Source organism: Cynocephalus volans, chromosome 3 (genome assembly GCF_027409185.1).
Source record: "Cynocephalus volans isolate mCynVol1 chromosome 3, mCynVol1.pri, whole genome shotgun sequence".
Classification (NCBI taxonomy): domain Eukaryota; kingdom Metazoa; phylum Chordata; class Mammalia; order Dermoptera; family Cynocephalidae; genus Cynocephalus; species Cynocephalus volans.
In genome coordinates, this window is record NC_084462.1 from 22,823,555 (window position 1) to 22,840,623 (window position 17,069).

At 42.4% G+C, this 17,069-nt stretch overlaps 1 protein-coding gene across 1 annotated transcript in view; it reads right to left on the reverse strand.

Moving 5' to 3' along the window:
* Window positions 1-1,705: 1,705 nt before the first annotated feature.
* KPNA7 (karyopherin subunit alpha 7) overlaps window positions 1,706-17,069 on the reverse strand; it is a 28,577-nt gene continuing 13,213 nt past the window's right edge. The window contains exons 3-10 of the mRNA XM_063089969.1: window positions 13,878-13,960; window positions 13,187-13,455; window positions 11,756-11,838; window positions 9,346-9,609; window positions 7,665-7,898; window positions 5,866-6,048; window positions 3,453-3,614; window positions 1,706-1,711 (exon numbers count right to left, since the gene is read on the reverse strand). Of these exons, the coding sequence (XP_062946039.1) occupies window positions 1,706-1,711; window positions 3,453-3,614; window positions 5,866-6,048; window positions 7,665-7,898; window positions 9,346-9,609; window positions 11,756-11,838; window positions 13,187-13,455; window positions 13,878-13,960 (1,284 nt within the window). The remainder of the gene's footprint in view (window positions 1,712-3,452; window positions 3,615-5,865; window positions 6,049-7,664; window positions 7,899-9,345; window positions 9,610-11,755; window positions 11,839-13,186; window positions 13,456-13,877; window positions 13,961-17,069) is intronic.

Sequence of the window (17,069 nt, forward strand, 5' to 3'; positions counted from 1 at the left end):
GCACAGGACCACTCAGTGGAGACTGGTCAGGAATATAGAACTTCAGGGCTGCAGTTTGCTGAAAAGACACAGGCCCAGACCAGTTTCCATGCAACCCAGGTGTACCAGACCTCACAAGATCTAGAAGTACTTACAAGGTCAACAATTAAAACCTGAGCTGCACGAAAAGCCTTCCCCAGGGGATCAGCAGGAAAGCAGCAATTTAGCCCAATCACAGGGTCAAGTGCTGGTCCTCACAGGAAGTTCCCCCATTTTAGAAGTAAGCAGTGGACAACAAATTCGTTCCAGTGCAGAGATTAAGTGGTGGGAGTAGCTAATAATTCAACACAGAACAGAAATAAAAAACAAAACCCCCACAGATCAGAGATAAAGTTCTGACATTAACCAGTAAAGGTCTAACACCGCTAAAGAACACCCATTAAATTTAGAAGGACTGAAAGCCCCCCAGGTTCCAAAGCTGGGGTGGGGGGTGGGGTAGGAAGCAATCAGGTCTAACAAGCCCTCTAGGGTACACAGGTGCACATTCAAGTTTGAGAACCACTGCCCTAAATTATTGATTGCTTAAAAAAACAAAAAACAAAAACCCCAACACACACAACTCTTAAAATATAAGAGGGATTCTGACTTTCTAGGGAAGATCATCACCTTAGAACTTTTTGCAGGGTAAGGATACTAATTGCCAGAGGAAAGAAGGCCAGGTTATAACACTGTCCCTGCGGCACCGAGAACCAGCGGCGCCGTGTCTGCAAGTCAAAGTTTGCCCACATAGCTACTCTGCTTTGAAGTTCTTACTTTAAGATCCTTAGAGGTAATTCCTAAACCAAATGCTCTTAAGAGATGAATTCCACACGGTTTTAAGATGCAAGTGGCTTAACTGAATTTTTGATAGGGGTGAAAGTGTTGAACATTTTATTAACAGTAGTTTAAAAAGCTTTACATCTGTGATAAGCTAAGCTACGAGTGCTGCTTCTTCAAGAAATTATCCTTTAGAGTTTGGTTGTTGGTTTAGGAATTGTGGAGCTTTGCTATTTTTTGGTTAAGCATTTTATGAATTCACAATCTTGGTCCTCTTGGTCCAGGACTGGCAAAACTGCGCCATCATCTTCTTCCTTCAGGGAAGAACAAACACTGTTATACCTCCAGTTTCTCGGCACGTTATTACTGCACTCGTGGATCCTTAACATCTTCTGCGGATGAGAATTTTCTCTAAGTGGGCTTTGAGGCTCCCTCAGAGGAAGACTGAGGAGGGGAATATTAACATTTCTTAGGATGGACCTTCAATACAGTTTTGTGTGTCATAACAAAATCTACCGTCTCCACCATTTTTAGGCAGACGGTTCAGTGGCATCGAGTCCATTCACACCATTGTGCAACCATCAGCACCATCCGTCTCTGGAGCTTTTTCATCTTATTAAACTGAAACTCTGTCCCCATTAAACAATAACTCTCCATTCTCCCTCCACTCAGAACCTGGAAACCATCATTCTACTTTCTACTCTATAAGTCTGACTACTCTAGATACTCCCTATAAAGGGAATCATACAGTATTTGTCCTTTTGTGACTGGCCTATTTTTTTTTTTTTTTTTTAAGTTTATTGATTTTTTTTTTCTTTCTTTTTACATTCTAAGATGTTGTTGCAGAGAAGTTGGGAGGGAGGGGGAGAAGGAAAGGGGGGCATGGTGGAGGAGGCCCGTGGCACTACCCTCATTCCTGCGGGGGAGACCAGGGGGTTTCCAGCAGTGGCTCAGAGGTTGTCACTGGGCTGGTTGCAGATGTCAGGGGGGTGTGGCTGAAGCCCTCAGACTGGCCTATTTTTAAATGAGGTTTTGATATACATAGAACACTTTCCTTACAATGAGTAAGGATATAATGGGTACAGCTGCTACTTCTAGATCAGAAGTCTTTAACCTGCAGCTCTGGATGAGCCCCACGGGTCTAACCCCCTTTAAGGGATTAGTCTCCTATTTATGAGGTTTTCATAGGAACTGTTAACTCAGAAGGTGCTCATCGCTGTTCCGGGTCTTCTCTGCTTTGAGAGCATCTTCTTGGTCTCAAATCAAGATTAGCTGCCTCCAAGTTAGCAGCAACCACCAACCTGGTCATATGGATTAGGTGGCCCTAGATTTTCTGATGATTCAAATTTGACACCTAACAAGTTTCACTCACTCTGTAAAGTCCTAGCCCTGTGTTTACCTGGCCACTTAAAAACTTTGAACTCATCTTCCTCCTATGAAAAGTTCTAATGTAAATGCAAATCAAAACCACAATGAGAAACCACTTCATACCCATTAGGATGGCTATTATCAAAAAATCAGAAAGTAACAAGTGTTGGAGGGGATGTGGAGAAACTGGAACCCTTGTGTGCTGTTGGTGGGAATGTAAAATGGTGTATCCCCTATGGAAAACAGTATGGTGGTTCTGCAAAATTTAAAAATAGAATTAACATGTGATCCAGCAATTCCAGTTCTGAGTATATACTTGGAAGCATTGGAAGCAGGGACTCTAACAGATAATTGTACACCCATGTTTACAGCAGCATTATTCACAATAGCCAAAAGGTAGAAGCAACCCAAGGTTCCTCAACAGATGAATAGATTAAAAAAAAAAAAAAAAAGTGGTAAATCCATACAATGGGATATTATTCAGCCTTAAAGATAAATGAAATTCTGACACATGCTACAACATGAACGAACCTTGAAGACATTATGCTAAATGGAAATAAATCAGTCACAAGAGGCCAAGTACTGTGTGATCCCACTGTGTGTTCTACAGAAGGTAGAATGGAGGTTACCAAGGGCTGGGGAGAGGGGTGATGGCAAGTTAGTGTCTAACGGGTATGGAGTTTCAGTTTGGGAAGATGAAAACGTTCTGGAGATGGATGGTGGTTGTCGCACAGCAATGTGAATGTACTTAACACCACTGGATCATACACGTAAATGGTTAGAGTGGTAAATTTTAAATTGTGTATATTTTACCACTCAAAGTTTTACAAATTATCTAATGCTATCTTATCACCATTCCCTGCTCCTGCAGAAAACTTAGAAGCCCTTCGCTGAGTTCATCCCCACTGTCTTCTGGAAAGGGACAAAATGTAAGTAAGTGGCAAGATGGTGTTTCCAAAGCTGGGCCTGCCTTCATCGTTTGCATTCTTGGGTAAAAAAAGTCACTTTAGCGTCATATCTCCTGTTCCCCATTTCCTCCCCACCCACCCCCAGGAGGAGGCAAGTAAAGTGAAGTTTTAAGCCAGAGGCAGAGGGACAAGTTCCCACGGAACTAGAACAGAAGCTGCTGCACAAAGGTGGCCCAGACGCACAGACAAGGGAGACATTCAGAGTTCAGTTGAGAGGATGTGTCAGGAGGGAAGCTGGCCTGTCCCGCCACCTGCCTCACAGCCACCAGCAGAGTGATCACCTCCTGAGGTGGCCCACCAGGACACTGTACTCCTGTATACCCTGAAGTCACCTACCTCCCCAAAGTGTTTCTCAATGAGGTTCAGAGCAGTCTGGCCAATCTGACGGTTCTCATGAAGTAGTAATGCCTCAATTCTGTCGACCCCACCGAGTTCTTCTATCAGAAGACACAGGTTTTCCTTCTCAGATAGTTTCTCTGCTGCCTGTGAGCAGTACAAGAGGACACGAGACCCTGGGCAGGAGCCCGTAGGAAGTGGAACTTCTGTCAGCCCTGAAGGGAGCTTCCCCAGTAGAATCCGTTCAAAGGCCCCCATTCTAGAATGGGTAGTCGCAGTTTTGCTTTTCCCAAGTTGATTGAAAATTACATGATCCTCCTCCCATTTCAGACATTTATGATGTATAGATACGTACCATAAATACAAATGTGTACATAATATATATTTATATGAAGTATATAAACATATGTATATAAAATGTATAAATGCACGTGCTTATTTTTATATTTATAAATATATTTTTATTGTACAAAATGCAATCTTTCTAGACTATCAGCTTATAAGAGACTCTTTTTGGCCAAATATATTACCATCCATAACTACATCACTATCACTATTTAGTAGCTATCGCTTTCTGATTAATGGAAACTTTTAAATACAGTTTGAAAGATTGTTCAAGTAATGCAATGTAAATGCAGGTGCCCTGGCCCTGCACTCCCTAGAAAGCCATATAAGACAGGAGACCCTCAGCCACAGAAGCCACACTGTGGCAAACAATGATGCCTTTGGGAACAAATAACACGAGTAGATTTGATCCAGTGCTAGTCATTGGCTTAATCATCCAGGGCTATTCATTTACACAGATGTTTATATATAGACTATGGGCAGGGCACACAAAATTAGAGATGCAGATGTGATTTACAGGTCTTTCCATAACCCAGACTATTGGGGCAACAAGTAAATAATTATTACACTGTTTAAAAAAAAACACAATATAGTAAACTCTCAGAAATTTAAGTTGTAGAAGATGCATAGAGAAGGCTTGGAAGGTATCACAAATTCTTAATGAATCATACTCTGCCAGAATAGAATAACAACATTCCCAAAAGAAGGCATAGCAAGGACAAAGGCCCTGAGGACCCTCACCTCAGATATTCACGCCCTTGTGTAACTGCCCCTCACGCTGAATAGGGCTGAGCTGTGTAACCGACAGGATGTGGTTGAAATGACAGAGTGTGACCTCCAAGCCCAGGTCATAAAGACATTGGGGCTTTCACCTTGCTTTCTTTAGCTCACTCGCTCCATAGGAAGCCAGCTGCCATAATGTGAGGACACCCAAGCAGCCCTAAGAAGAGGTCCATGTGGCAAGAGTGACTTGCCAGCCATGTGAGTAAACCACCTTGGAAGACTTCAGCGTCCGTCAAGCTTTCAGAAGGCCACAGCCCCAGATGACAACGTGACTGAACCTCATGAGAGACCCTGAGCCAGAACCCTCCAGCTAAGCTGGTGCCAGTTTCCTAACCCCAGAAACTATGCAAGGTACTAAATGTTTAAGTCACAAAGGGATAATGTGTTATGCAGCAATATAGAACTAACACAAATCGTATGTAAGTATTGGTTTAACTTTGCTTTATTTCAAAATTAAGGCTTTTCTACAATTCTAGTCCAATGCTTTATAGTCCATTCCCCCAGCCATACAGATGAATAGAGAAGGAACTTCAGTGTGGCCCCTCAAGATCTATCCCTGCTAACTTCTTGCTGCTCCTTTAGTATATCCTGTGTTTTAATCCTTCTAAACCACATGGCTCACTGACTTTTCTCTCTGCTTCAAACCTTCTATCAGTCTCTGTCTCACTCGGGATAAGTCAACGTTCTCACAGACCCCATGTGATCTGGCCCCTGGCTTCCTTAAGCCTCATCTCCCACCACTTTCCACCCCTTTTCTATGCTCTGGCCACACCCCCTCCTTACTATTCCTTTTGCCTAGAATGTTCTTTCCCAGATATTTACAAGACTCACTCACTTGTTTCAGATCTTTGCTCAAGTGTTCGCTCCTTGGAGAAGCTTCTCCTGACTACTGCACATAAGACAGCTACATCTATTCCCACCCTGAACTATCAGTGACTCTCTTTATCTGAGTTACTCCATCCATAACTCCCTATCTGATGTGTCTGTCCCCCACCTCACTAATATATAAGTTCCAATTAGAGCAAGGACTTTTTGCACTGTCGTATTCTGAGCATCCAAAAAAGTTCCTGGCACAAAGACATTCCTCTGAGAAAAATGATGATGGTTCTTGGAGATCCCTCTTTTTGTGTTATCCACAGGCTTTTGTGGACGGGGAGGGTGGAAGGAGTGGAGAGGAAAGAGAATCCTTGTGTGTTTTAAGAACCAAATTAAATGTCTTAATCAAATTGGAGACTACTGTTGACAAACCAACCCGTTCAGAATGGCTCACCTGGAGGATGTAAGCGATGACGTCGAGGATGATGAGCACAGTTTTTACATCTGGGGCAGTAAGCAGATTCACCAGTGGCTCCAAGACTCCTGAGTGGACAAGCTGGGTCAACTGCTTCACAGTGGCCCCGCTCGTGAAGTTGGCCACCGTCCAGACAGCCTCTTTCTGGACTTTAAACTCTCCCTGCAGAAAGAGAACATTTACATTCTCTACAGATCCTGAAAAACCTAAGTACATATACTGATGCCAACTGGTTCACTTCCTAGGTAGGCTGGTGACAGCCAGGACTATACTAGAATTTACCTGCCCTTAGTTCTTGATCAGAAGATGGCATCTTTGAGAAGCCAAGAAACAGGCAGACAGACTCAGACGGAGTCTTAGAAGGAGGTTCTAAGGTCAAATAGACTTATTTCCCTATGTCAGGCTATGGGAAAAATAGAACCAACATAAACCAGTCCAGGTAATCTACAGAAGACTAGGAATTATGCTTGGAGATTTAGCTAGAGTGGCCTATGTCTACATTTCTAGTCTTTCCTACCCAGTAAAACTTTGGACAAGAAGCTATAAAGTTGGCACACAGACATGATCTAGGCGACTGAGCCAGACCAGAGGTGACAGAAGAATTAAGTATCACTCAATGAGTCCTTTGCATTTATAAAGGGCACTGGGTCCAGAGATTTGGGAGTAATTTATCATAGATCCTTCTATCCCTGAGCAGAAGGACTTATTCCCATTTTATGGCTGGGGAAAACTGTGACCTCAGTGTAATTGTTTTATTTTTATTTTTTTGGTGACGGGCAGGTACAGGGATGGAATCCTGGACCTCAGTGTTATTGGCACCATGCTCTAACTAACCAAGCTAACCGGCCAGCCCCTCAGTGTAAGATAAAATCAAATGGCATATGGCACCAAGCAAGTTATATAGTTCAAAAGACACAGTTTAAAATGTGAGTATTCCTTGATTCATGAGTGGATGTTTCTTATTAGAATACGTACAGACTCACACTGTGACGCAGGATGGGGGGTGCTGAGTAGATTGGAAGATGTCATGATTTGGGCTATACACTGGCCTACCTACCTACCCTCTTGCTTAGCTTTTCATACCTGATACGCACCTGGGAACCTGCATCCAACATGGGGACAGGAACACGGCCAACAGCTTCTCTTCCTCACAAGACCCCACCTGCTTCCCCACCTGCTTCCCCACCTGGAACCCAAGTAACCATTCCTGACTGTAGGTGGTTTAAACAGAGCTCATTCATCAAAAAGTGGCAGAAGGAAACACCAATGGTAGTAATTGCTCCTGGGGAAGGAAAGTGGCACTTGGGAGGAAGAAGAAAGCTTTATTGTATTTCTATTTTTATATTTGGATTTTCTGCTTATCTTGCTGCTTTAGTCAATTTGTACACCAAAAAAGCTACCTTTCTTAGTGTGTGACATCACCCTAGCCTGATATGTTTTTCCTTCTAAAAGCAAAACCTCCTTTGAACACCACTTAGAGATAAGCCAATATTTACTAGCTGAAGACTTTTCTGGATGCTTGAGCCATGGGGTCACCTTGGCATTGAACAATGCTTGTTTAGTCTTCCAAATCGTTAATAGTTTCTTCAGAATGGAACACAACCCCCCACCCCCTTTTCAGAGTTAGGAATCTAACATCAGCATTAGGAATCCAACGTCTCATAGTGTTATGATCTCAATTAATTGGCTTCTTAGCCTGTGTCTGAATTCCTGAAGGAGTTCAACACAGGGCCATTGGAAAGCAGACTTTTGCCATGGATGCCGAGTGTGCCACTTACATTTTTTAGCAGAGCCACCAAGGGAGGCAACATGTCATGACCAATCAGCTGCTGGATGTGCTGGCAGGGCCCTGCAGCCACATTGCTCAGGGCCCAGGCTGCCTCCTTCTGGATAGAGAGCTTGGGGTGCCGCAGGAGCTGGGGCAGCACTCTCAGCATGCCCGCATCAATGGCCATCTGGGTCTGGTGATCTGTTCCTGTGACAATGTTTCCCACAGTGCGGAGAGAAGGGGTCTGGAAGAACAAATCTAGAAGTCTAAGTATCACAGATCTATCACCATAAAAGGTGACATTCTCACCAAGTTCTGTGCCCTCCCAAACATTAGTCATGCTATGCGCCGATTCTCTGGAAGCTTGTGAACAATGATTATATCCACAACCCTTGTTAATTCACTGCATTCGTGGATGTTTTTTTTACATAGTTTAAACATACTCGCCAGCTTCCCAACAGTTCTGGCTCAAGTGGGACAGAGGCCAAGGGACACGTTTATCAAGAAAGGCTGTCCTTTTTATCCTTTTCATATGCTTTCCATTGGGGAAAATGCTAGACTCGTTATAGCATTTATCTTGTAACAATTTCTACTGAATTTGTACTTAGTACTAGTGTCAAGCTTTGGTTGTATATTTAATTGGAGCTAATAAGATCCCAATGGCACTTCTAGGTGTATCCACCAAACCCCTAACAGTAACCCTGAAGGTCCCCAGGATGGGACTACAATGGGGCTCAAGACAACTGTCTTAGGAGGGCTGAATGTGGATTTATTTGGGTTTCTCTGCCGTAGTGGCAGCCCCAGGGAAGCCCGTCAGCAATTCTAGAACTTTCCTAGCGTATTAGGCTGTGTGCCTGCTATTCAAGTGAGAGGTAAAAGTAGTACTACAGGCCGATTGCAGCCTTGCCAGGACAGCTTCAATTGGGCCCTAGAACCCCAGAATAGTTCTTATTCTTTTCACACTCTGCCTGCCCCCTAGCACTTTTCCTAAATCAACCAGGACATCTGAGAAACACTCTGCTAATCTCAGAATAGATGATCACTAAGGCTGTGCAATACACAATATCAGGCATAGACTTCAAGAAGGGCAGAGTAGAGTCATCTTAAATATAACACACCCCCCATGTTTCAAAGTAGTATATTATGTAGGTGATACATGTTTAATAACCTAGCAGAATGTCTGATAACGGTTTTACTTGCTTTTCACCTATATCTGAAGTAGCCTAAGAGAACAAACTGGGGAGGGGATAAGAGGAAATTTTCTTTTATACTTGTGTAAGAAATTCACATGTTACAGCGAGCTACACACAATCACACACACACACACACACACACACACACACAGCATAAGCCAATTTGTTAAAGTCTACATACATAGACCAACAGGAAGAAAGGATGAAAGAACAGTTCACTTGGTGGTAAGATTACAAACAATTTTCACTTGATGCTTTTCTGTATTTTTCTAGTGATCAGATTTTAAAAAGGTAAGTTACTCAACATCCAGTAGGATTTTAGATCAAACTAGATTCAAGTCTTTGGCTAGAGAGTGACAAAGACCAGTGAGATGAAGATGACAATCTTTGTTCTAGGTAAAGGATTGGAGCTGACTGTGGAGACCTCGGGTGGAAGGAACAGAACTTGTTAAATGGATGTGGCTCTCAGACTCTAATCTGAACCAGGACGACATTTACCAAAACATTGAGTTCTGAGCTGGTCATGAGCTCTACCAGTCTGGGCAGGACTCCCGTGTCAACCACCTGGCCGATGCGCTCATTGCAGCCATCAGTGAGGTAGGACAGGGCCCAGCAGGCGTCCGAGAGAATCTCACTGTCATGGTGCTGCAGGAGGAGGAAGAGGACAGGCAGCATCTGCTTCACTGCTTTTTCGCAAGGGTATGGGTTCTTGTTTCGGCACAGGTTAGACAAGGTCCACGTGATGTTCCGCAGAAATGTAATCTGCAACAAGGAGACGGCTTCCAGCGTCAGATGCAAAGGAGGGAAAATGCAAACAGCAGTGTGCCCTTACCATCTCTGATCAATTATATTGATCAGCATGAATCAAAGGTTTGATCATCAGATAGGAACTTATTCTAGGCAGTGCTGTGTATTGGGGACACAGAATGAGCTTTAGATGTCATATTCGAATATTAGATGGAGGTTTATTTATATTCTTCAAAATGTCCTTTCCCAGTCTACTCAATTGATGACCTAATATTATTTTTCATTGACAAAAAGATTAAGCAGGAGTTCTTTGGTCTTGCCACAGTCTGTAAATTTACCACGATGTCTCAACCATATTTATCTATTTATTTTTCTTTGACGGCTGGCTGGTACAGGGATCCAATCCCTTGACCTTGGCATTACTGGCACCACGCCTTAACCAAGTGACCAAATCGGCCAACCCTTAACCATATTTCTGATCTTCTATTCAAGGATCAGTCTTCCTACCCTGCTTCTGGATCCCATCAGTTTTTGCCTTTAGGGATTTTTGCCCCCAGGATCACCTCTCTCCCTGAATCACTCCCACCAATATAGAAACACACTCTGGGACCTTCAACCCCAACCCTTGGCACCTCTCCAGCCATCACCCCACTTCTGTTTTTCAGCCCATCCTCAAGGAGGCATCTGTATTCACTGTCTCCCTCACAGCTCCCCATTTGTTCTTCAAGCCACTCTAGCCTGGTTTCTGCCCCTCTTTTGTACAGTAGTTAGTGATGGAAATCAGCTCCTTCCAAGTCACCAAATCCAGCAGCTGCTTCTCAGGCCTAAAGGTACTGTCCCCTCTCAGCTGTGGTTAGTAGCCAGCTATTCTCTTTTGAAAAAGCTCTTGGCATCTGTGCCACTAAACCTGGTTTTCTATTGCTGAATAGGCTATTTCTTCTTAGTCTTCTTGGCAGGCTCTACCTGATTTCTGAATGTCAGAGCCCATACAACTTGGTCCCGGGCCCTCCTCACACTCTAGGTCAGAGGTTGGCAAACTTTCTGTAAAGGGTAAGATAGTGAACATTTTCAGCCTCTGTGGGTCATATGGTCTCTGTTGCAACTACTTAACTCTGCTCTTGTAGCACCAACAGCCACAGATAATATGTAAATGAAGGGGATGGCTGTGCTCCAAAAAACTTTATTTACAAAACAAGCAGGTGACCAGGTTAAATTTGCTGAGCCCTGCTCTAGTTGATCTTGCCCAGCCAGATGACATATGCACATGCAATCATCTAGACTGGCATATCCATCTACCAGACACTGCCATAACATTGTTTCTAACTCGCCTCAACATCTACAGCTGAAGCCCTGACTCCTTTTCCCCCACCATCTTCTCCTCTCCTCTAGGAGGACAGTCATCAAACAACCTGACCTGAAACCTGGGAGCACCCCTGCTTCGTTCTGTCTCCCTTCCACGTCTAGCATAGTAGCCTACCAGGCCTACCTCCTACCTGCTTCCCCATCTCCTTCTGCTATAATCCTACAGCAGGCAGCCAGAAGGGTCTTTCTCAAAGATCAGTACACTTTGCTTCCTGCCCTGGAATCCTCCAAAGGCTTCCCACTGCCACCAGGATGATGCCTAAGCCCTTTGCCCTATTTGCCATCTGACACTTCCCCCTCCCTGCAAACTCCCTTGGGTATGGTTAGCCTTTCTCTCGTTCAACCGTGTCAGGTTTCCTCCCATATTGAGGGTTTCACACATATTGCCTTGGCTTCTCTTCATTTTCATTTGAGGCAAACCTAGAACCCAATTTCTAAATCAGGGAGTCCTCTTTTGTTGCCACAATCAACTTTGACTCTAAGCCTCAAGCCTAGACCCTGTTACCCATGAACAGAACTAGTGAGCCATTAAGTCTGTCTGTGCCCCTTGAATGGAAATCTAGTCATCTATTTTTGCAGGATGGTAAGCTTCAAAAAATATTAGTGGACCTCTTCCCCTGTTCCCAAAAGAAAGGTCAGCACTACTGGCCCCTAAAAACAAATTTGGGTCAATCTTTATCCAAAATGATACTCAGTTCTAGGCCTTATTTTTTTAAATGCTGTCATAAGGGGCCAGGCAGCAGCCACGTGATCCAGCACTGATCTGGAAGTACTAGGTTTTCTAATTTAAGACACTCACTGGTATGGTTGATGAAATCAGGGCCAGCAGATGTGGTATGGCATTACTTGAGATAACGACATCTCTGAACTCTGGGCCGTCACCTACAAATAGATCAGAGCATGACACTGAAAAAGAGAACAAAGAGAATCCTGAAATGGGTGACTAGCTTTTAAAAAGTCTGTGTAAAGGGACTCATTCCTGGGTTTGGCAAGTAGAGAGTATAGCCGTGTACCAGATTCTGGGTCTCCAAGGTGTCTGTTGGGTAGACAGTCCAATGTGAAAAGCAGGCACCACACAGCAGCAATTGCTATCAGCAGAGGCTGTGGACACCGAAAGAGCCAGCCACCGGGGCCCAGGTGGTATGCTGTAAATGCTGGTGGCGCGTCACAGCATGGTTCTCAGGAAGGAAGAGGCTAGTGCAGACCAAGTTGTCTTTCCAGAATACTTTAGTACAGGGCAATAACTTCCAAATGCAACTCAGAACAAAGTCTGGGGACTGATAGGTGCTGACAACCATCCATCTCCTACTTTGGCTAGAATATCAATTTTAGACCCAAGAAGTCTCAGTTTATATTCAACCATCAAAGCAAGGCATAAGTCACGTGATACCACCCAGTTTTGCCTGTTCCCTACTGAAGAAAACAAAATGGGAGACAACATCTCTGTAACACGAGCTTTACTTCTGCAAGCATTTTAAAGTAGTTATTTTATGTTCTGGTAGCTAATTCCACTATTTAAGGTCCTTAGAGGTCTAATCATACTGCTGGTTTCCGCTAACTCAGTCATGGTGGGTTGTTGCTTCTCTGAACTTGAAATTGCTAATATTCGGCTGATTTTAATTTGTCAAAATCCTGAGGAACCCAATCGAGTCCTCCTTCCTCATCTCCCCCACCCTCAACCTCCCTGAGCATTTAGATATTTTTTCAACCGGGAATCCTGGGGCTTCCAACCCTGCAGAACTAACACCCCAGAGCTTGGGCCTTCCCAGACCATGCAGAGAATATAGCATAAGTCCAAATCCATGATTCTTAGAATTGCATTTTCACGGAAGACCTCTTACTCTAAGCTAAAGAGACATTTTTTTGGTATGTTCCCTTAGAAACTTTCACTGGAGGTAAAGTCCTTTCAGTGTCCTGGGTTATGTAAAGGTCTACATAAACCCCCACACTTCACAAGCCAAAGACTTGTCTTTTGTCCCTGAAGCCATTAATACCTGAGGCTGTAGGAACCTAGACAGCCGGCAGCTTCAGTATGCGCTGCGTCATCTGGTTGCAGCTTCGATTTTTGGCCTCTACACGTGACTCTGAATTTTGAAATAGCTCATTGTACCTTTCCCAGCACTTCTAGGTATTTATACTGGGAGGGATTCCAGAATACCGAGTATACCATACCTCCCAAAGAACTCCCATAGCATGCCGCATGCCTGGCCCACAAAGGAGAGAGTCTTACCAGCTATATTTCCAAGAGCCCACACCGCCTGTTCACACACAGTCACACTGGGGGAAGACAGGAGCTCAATCAAAGGCTGGATGGCTCCCCCTTCCACAACAGCTCGGGTCTGCTCTGAAGTCCCTGAAGCGATGTTGGTCAGAGCCCAGGCTGCCTCTAACTGCAAGCAGGGGTAAAGTGATGATTTCAGGAACTCTACCAGCTTAGGAATGAGCCCTGCTTCAACAATCATTTTTAGAGGGGGATTCCTTTCCCGGGATAGCATTTTCCTGTGCAATGAAAAAGAGAGGGGGGAGAAGTCATGTGAGGGAGGTATTATGAACCTCCTTTATAAATGTTTTTGGCATTCCTTAACTATCAGATAAGACAAACAGCTGGGACAGAGCTCGTTAATATCCTAGAGTTCAGCCTATAGGACTTTGCAGTGATCAACATTTTCCCCTTCAGGTATTATCTATGAGCTGAAATTCCTGCAGAGGCCAATGTAAATTAAGCAATTCATCTCTGACAACACATTAAATCTTTTAAGTTGCCCTCAAGGACAGAGTAGAATAGCAATTTAGTCTCACTTTTGGATGGACTGGCTTTTTCTTGTATTTTATGGGCATTTTGCCAATGCCAAGAAACCAAATAGACCACTGGAGCTCATTTCTAGCTATGAATCTGCAAACAGAAGTCTACTTGGCAATACCTGACTGCCTGGGTGGCCTGGAAATGTAGGACTGGATCTGAGCCATTCACACCTTTGATTATTTCAGCCAGAGTGAGGCTGACCTGTAAGGAGAGACACATTCAGGTCAGAGTCTCCACCAAAAAGAACAGTAAACACCACCTAGTCTAGCCATCCACCTGATTAGAACAGGCTGGCTTGAACAGGATGGTCTGTTTTGCATTCTAACATTTGGTGGTTCATAGGTCTCCCAAACCTGTGGGACATTCTCCATACCTAGGGAAGGAGTAATTAATACCTATCATCATCACTTGGATTCCCAGCACCGTTTTATCCCATGCAGTAAGAACATGCTACTGAAGATCAGAAAAATGGCAGAGTATGGGTCTCCAAAAATTCTTTCCTCTAGAAGAGCAATGAGAAAACTGAAAAAAAGTGGTCAGATTCAACTTTTTCAGAACTGTAGAAATTGACCAAAAGCTTGTAGCAATTTGTTTTGTACAAGCTGGGAAGTGTTTATTCCAAGAAAAACAACTGAATCTCTGTATGAATATTGAGCCTTGTGGCATTTTGATTTGCTCTATTCCCACCCACCCCCAGCTCCAGGAGCCTTAAAAACCAATAGTCCACAATCATTGTGAGAAATAACAGCCTAGCAGCCACTAGAAGAAGCAGAGTGGGCTGGAGCTTCTTTAAAGCCTCATTCCCAGGGAATTATCATCATTTGATCTGTCTGATAGTTCCCTGGAAGACCCTACTTGTAAGACTTTATTTTATTTAACTCAGGGCTCACTCAATGTGGAAAGTCTTTTCCCTAGTATTGTTTATTGAAAACAATTAAAGGAAGTTGTTTAACTTCAAGCTACCTGAAAGGTTGGCTAACAGTTGGAGCAAACAATAGGCTAACCGAAAAACATAAAAGGAAAAGCTGGAGAATGAGAGATGTTTATTGGGTCTTTGAAAGCTCTGACATATTCCTGAGACTCTAGAAGGCCATGTGCATGTATTGGGTTGTGCATATGATCACAAAAAATGCTGAGAAAACCCTGAGCTCTCATCTCTGGCTGACCTTGAAGCTCTGTGCAAGCAGAAAGTGAAGGCTTAACGTTGTCAGCTACCTGGCTGAGTGTTGAAGGCACACCCCAACATGCACACAAAGTTTCTTGGTAAAAATTGGGTGTTTTTTTTCCTTTTGTTTTAAATCTCTGGAGTAAATCTCTATCCAAACATTAGCTGACCACCAAGCAAACTGAGCAGAGACTTCAGTGGCCATGTACTACAAATGACAAAGAATACAGATTTCACAGAATTAGTTTAGAAATCACTAAACAAACACTGTTGTCCAGCAACAACCACAGATTCTGGGGCAAGAGGGAATCTGATATCCAATGTTGCCATATTATATTATTTTAAATGACTAGTTTTTGACAAAGAAGTTATGAGACATGCAAAGAAACAAGAAAATATGACACATATACATGAAAAAAAATCACTAAAAATGGTTGCTGAAGAGCCCAGAAGTTGTATTTACTAGACAAAGACTTTAAATATGTTCAAAGAACTAAAGGAAACAGTGTCTAAAGAGCTAAAGGAAAGTTCTATGAGAATAATGTTCTATGAGAATAATAAATAGAGAATATTAATGAAGAGATAAATTATTAAAATGAGCCAAATAGAAATTCTGGAATTGAACAGTACAATAACTGAAATGAAAAATTCACTAAAGTGGCTGAACAGCAGATATGAGCAGAAAAAATGAAGAATCAGTGAAGTTGAAGACAGATCAATTGAAATTATCCAGTCTGAGGAAGGTAAAGAAAAAAAAGACATAATTCATTAGTAATGTAAGTTCACAGATAACTTCAGAATACTCCAATGCCATATGGGTGAATAAACTGCTTACATCCTTAGTATAAAGACTAAAGGACAAACCTAACAAGACACTAACATATATAACAACTATATTAGAGATAGGCAATATAAAAGATGTAACTTGAAACAACAAACTGCCAAAAAGTAGAGGGGAATGATGCTAAAGCATAGAGTTGGCTTTGTTTTTTTCTTTTTTCTTAGATATCAAAGTTAAGTTGTTATTAGTCTAAAATAATCTGTTATAGTTATAACATCTTTTTGTAGGCCTCATTGTAACCACAACAAAAACTTACAAGAGACATTAAAAATAGTGGGAAATCAAAATACACAGCTGGAGAAAACCACTCGATCACAAAGGAAGACAGTAAGGTTGGAAAAAAGCAAAACACAATCAACAAAAACAAGAAAAAGTGAACAAGATGGCAATAACTAATTCCTATAATGTTAATAATAACTCTAAATGTAAATGCATTAAATGCACCAGTTAAAAGACAGAGTGGCTCAAAGGATTATAAAATAAGAACCAAGAATATGCTGCCTACAAGAAACTCACCTGTCAGGACACAGACCAGTTGAAAGTAAGGGGATGGAAAAAGGTATTTTATGCAAATGGAAAGAAACCAAGAATGAGCAGGAGTAGCTATACTTACGACATAAAATAGACTTCAAGCCAACGAAAGTAAAAAAAAAAAAGGAAGGTCATTATGTAATGATAAAGTGATCATTTTAACAAGAGGATATAACAATTCTAACCATATGCACCCAAGTCTGGAGTATCCAGTTATACAAAGCAATTACTATTAGATCTAATAGGAGAAATAGACTCCAACACAATAATAGTTGGGGACTTTAACAACCCACTTTTGGCAAAGTACAGATCAGACAGAAGACTAACCAGGAAACATCAGAATTAATCTCTACTCTAGGCTGATTGGACCTAACAGATACAGGTAGAACATTTCATCCATCAGCTGCAGAATGTACATTCTTCTCAGCAGCACATAGAACATTCTCTAGAACAGGCCATATGCTAGGTCACAAAACTGGTCTCAACAAGTTTTAAAAAATTGAAATCATGTCAACTACCTCGTCCAATCACAACAGAATAAAACTAGAAATCAACAATAAAAGGGACACTAGAAACTCTCCTAATACATGGAAATTAAACAACATGCTCCTAAAAAACAAATAGGTCAAAGAAGAAATCAATAAGAAATTTAAAAATTCCTGGAGACAAATGAAAATAAAAAACACAGCATATCAGAATCTATGGAATACAGCAAGAGCAATTCTAAGAAGTTTATAGCAATAAATACCTATAGCAAAAAAGAAAAAAGACTT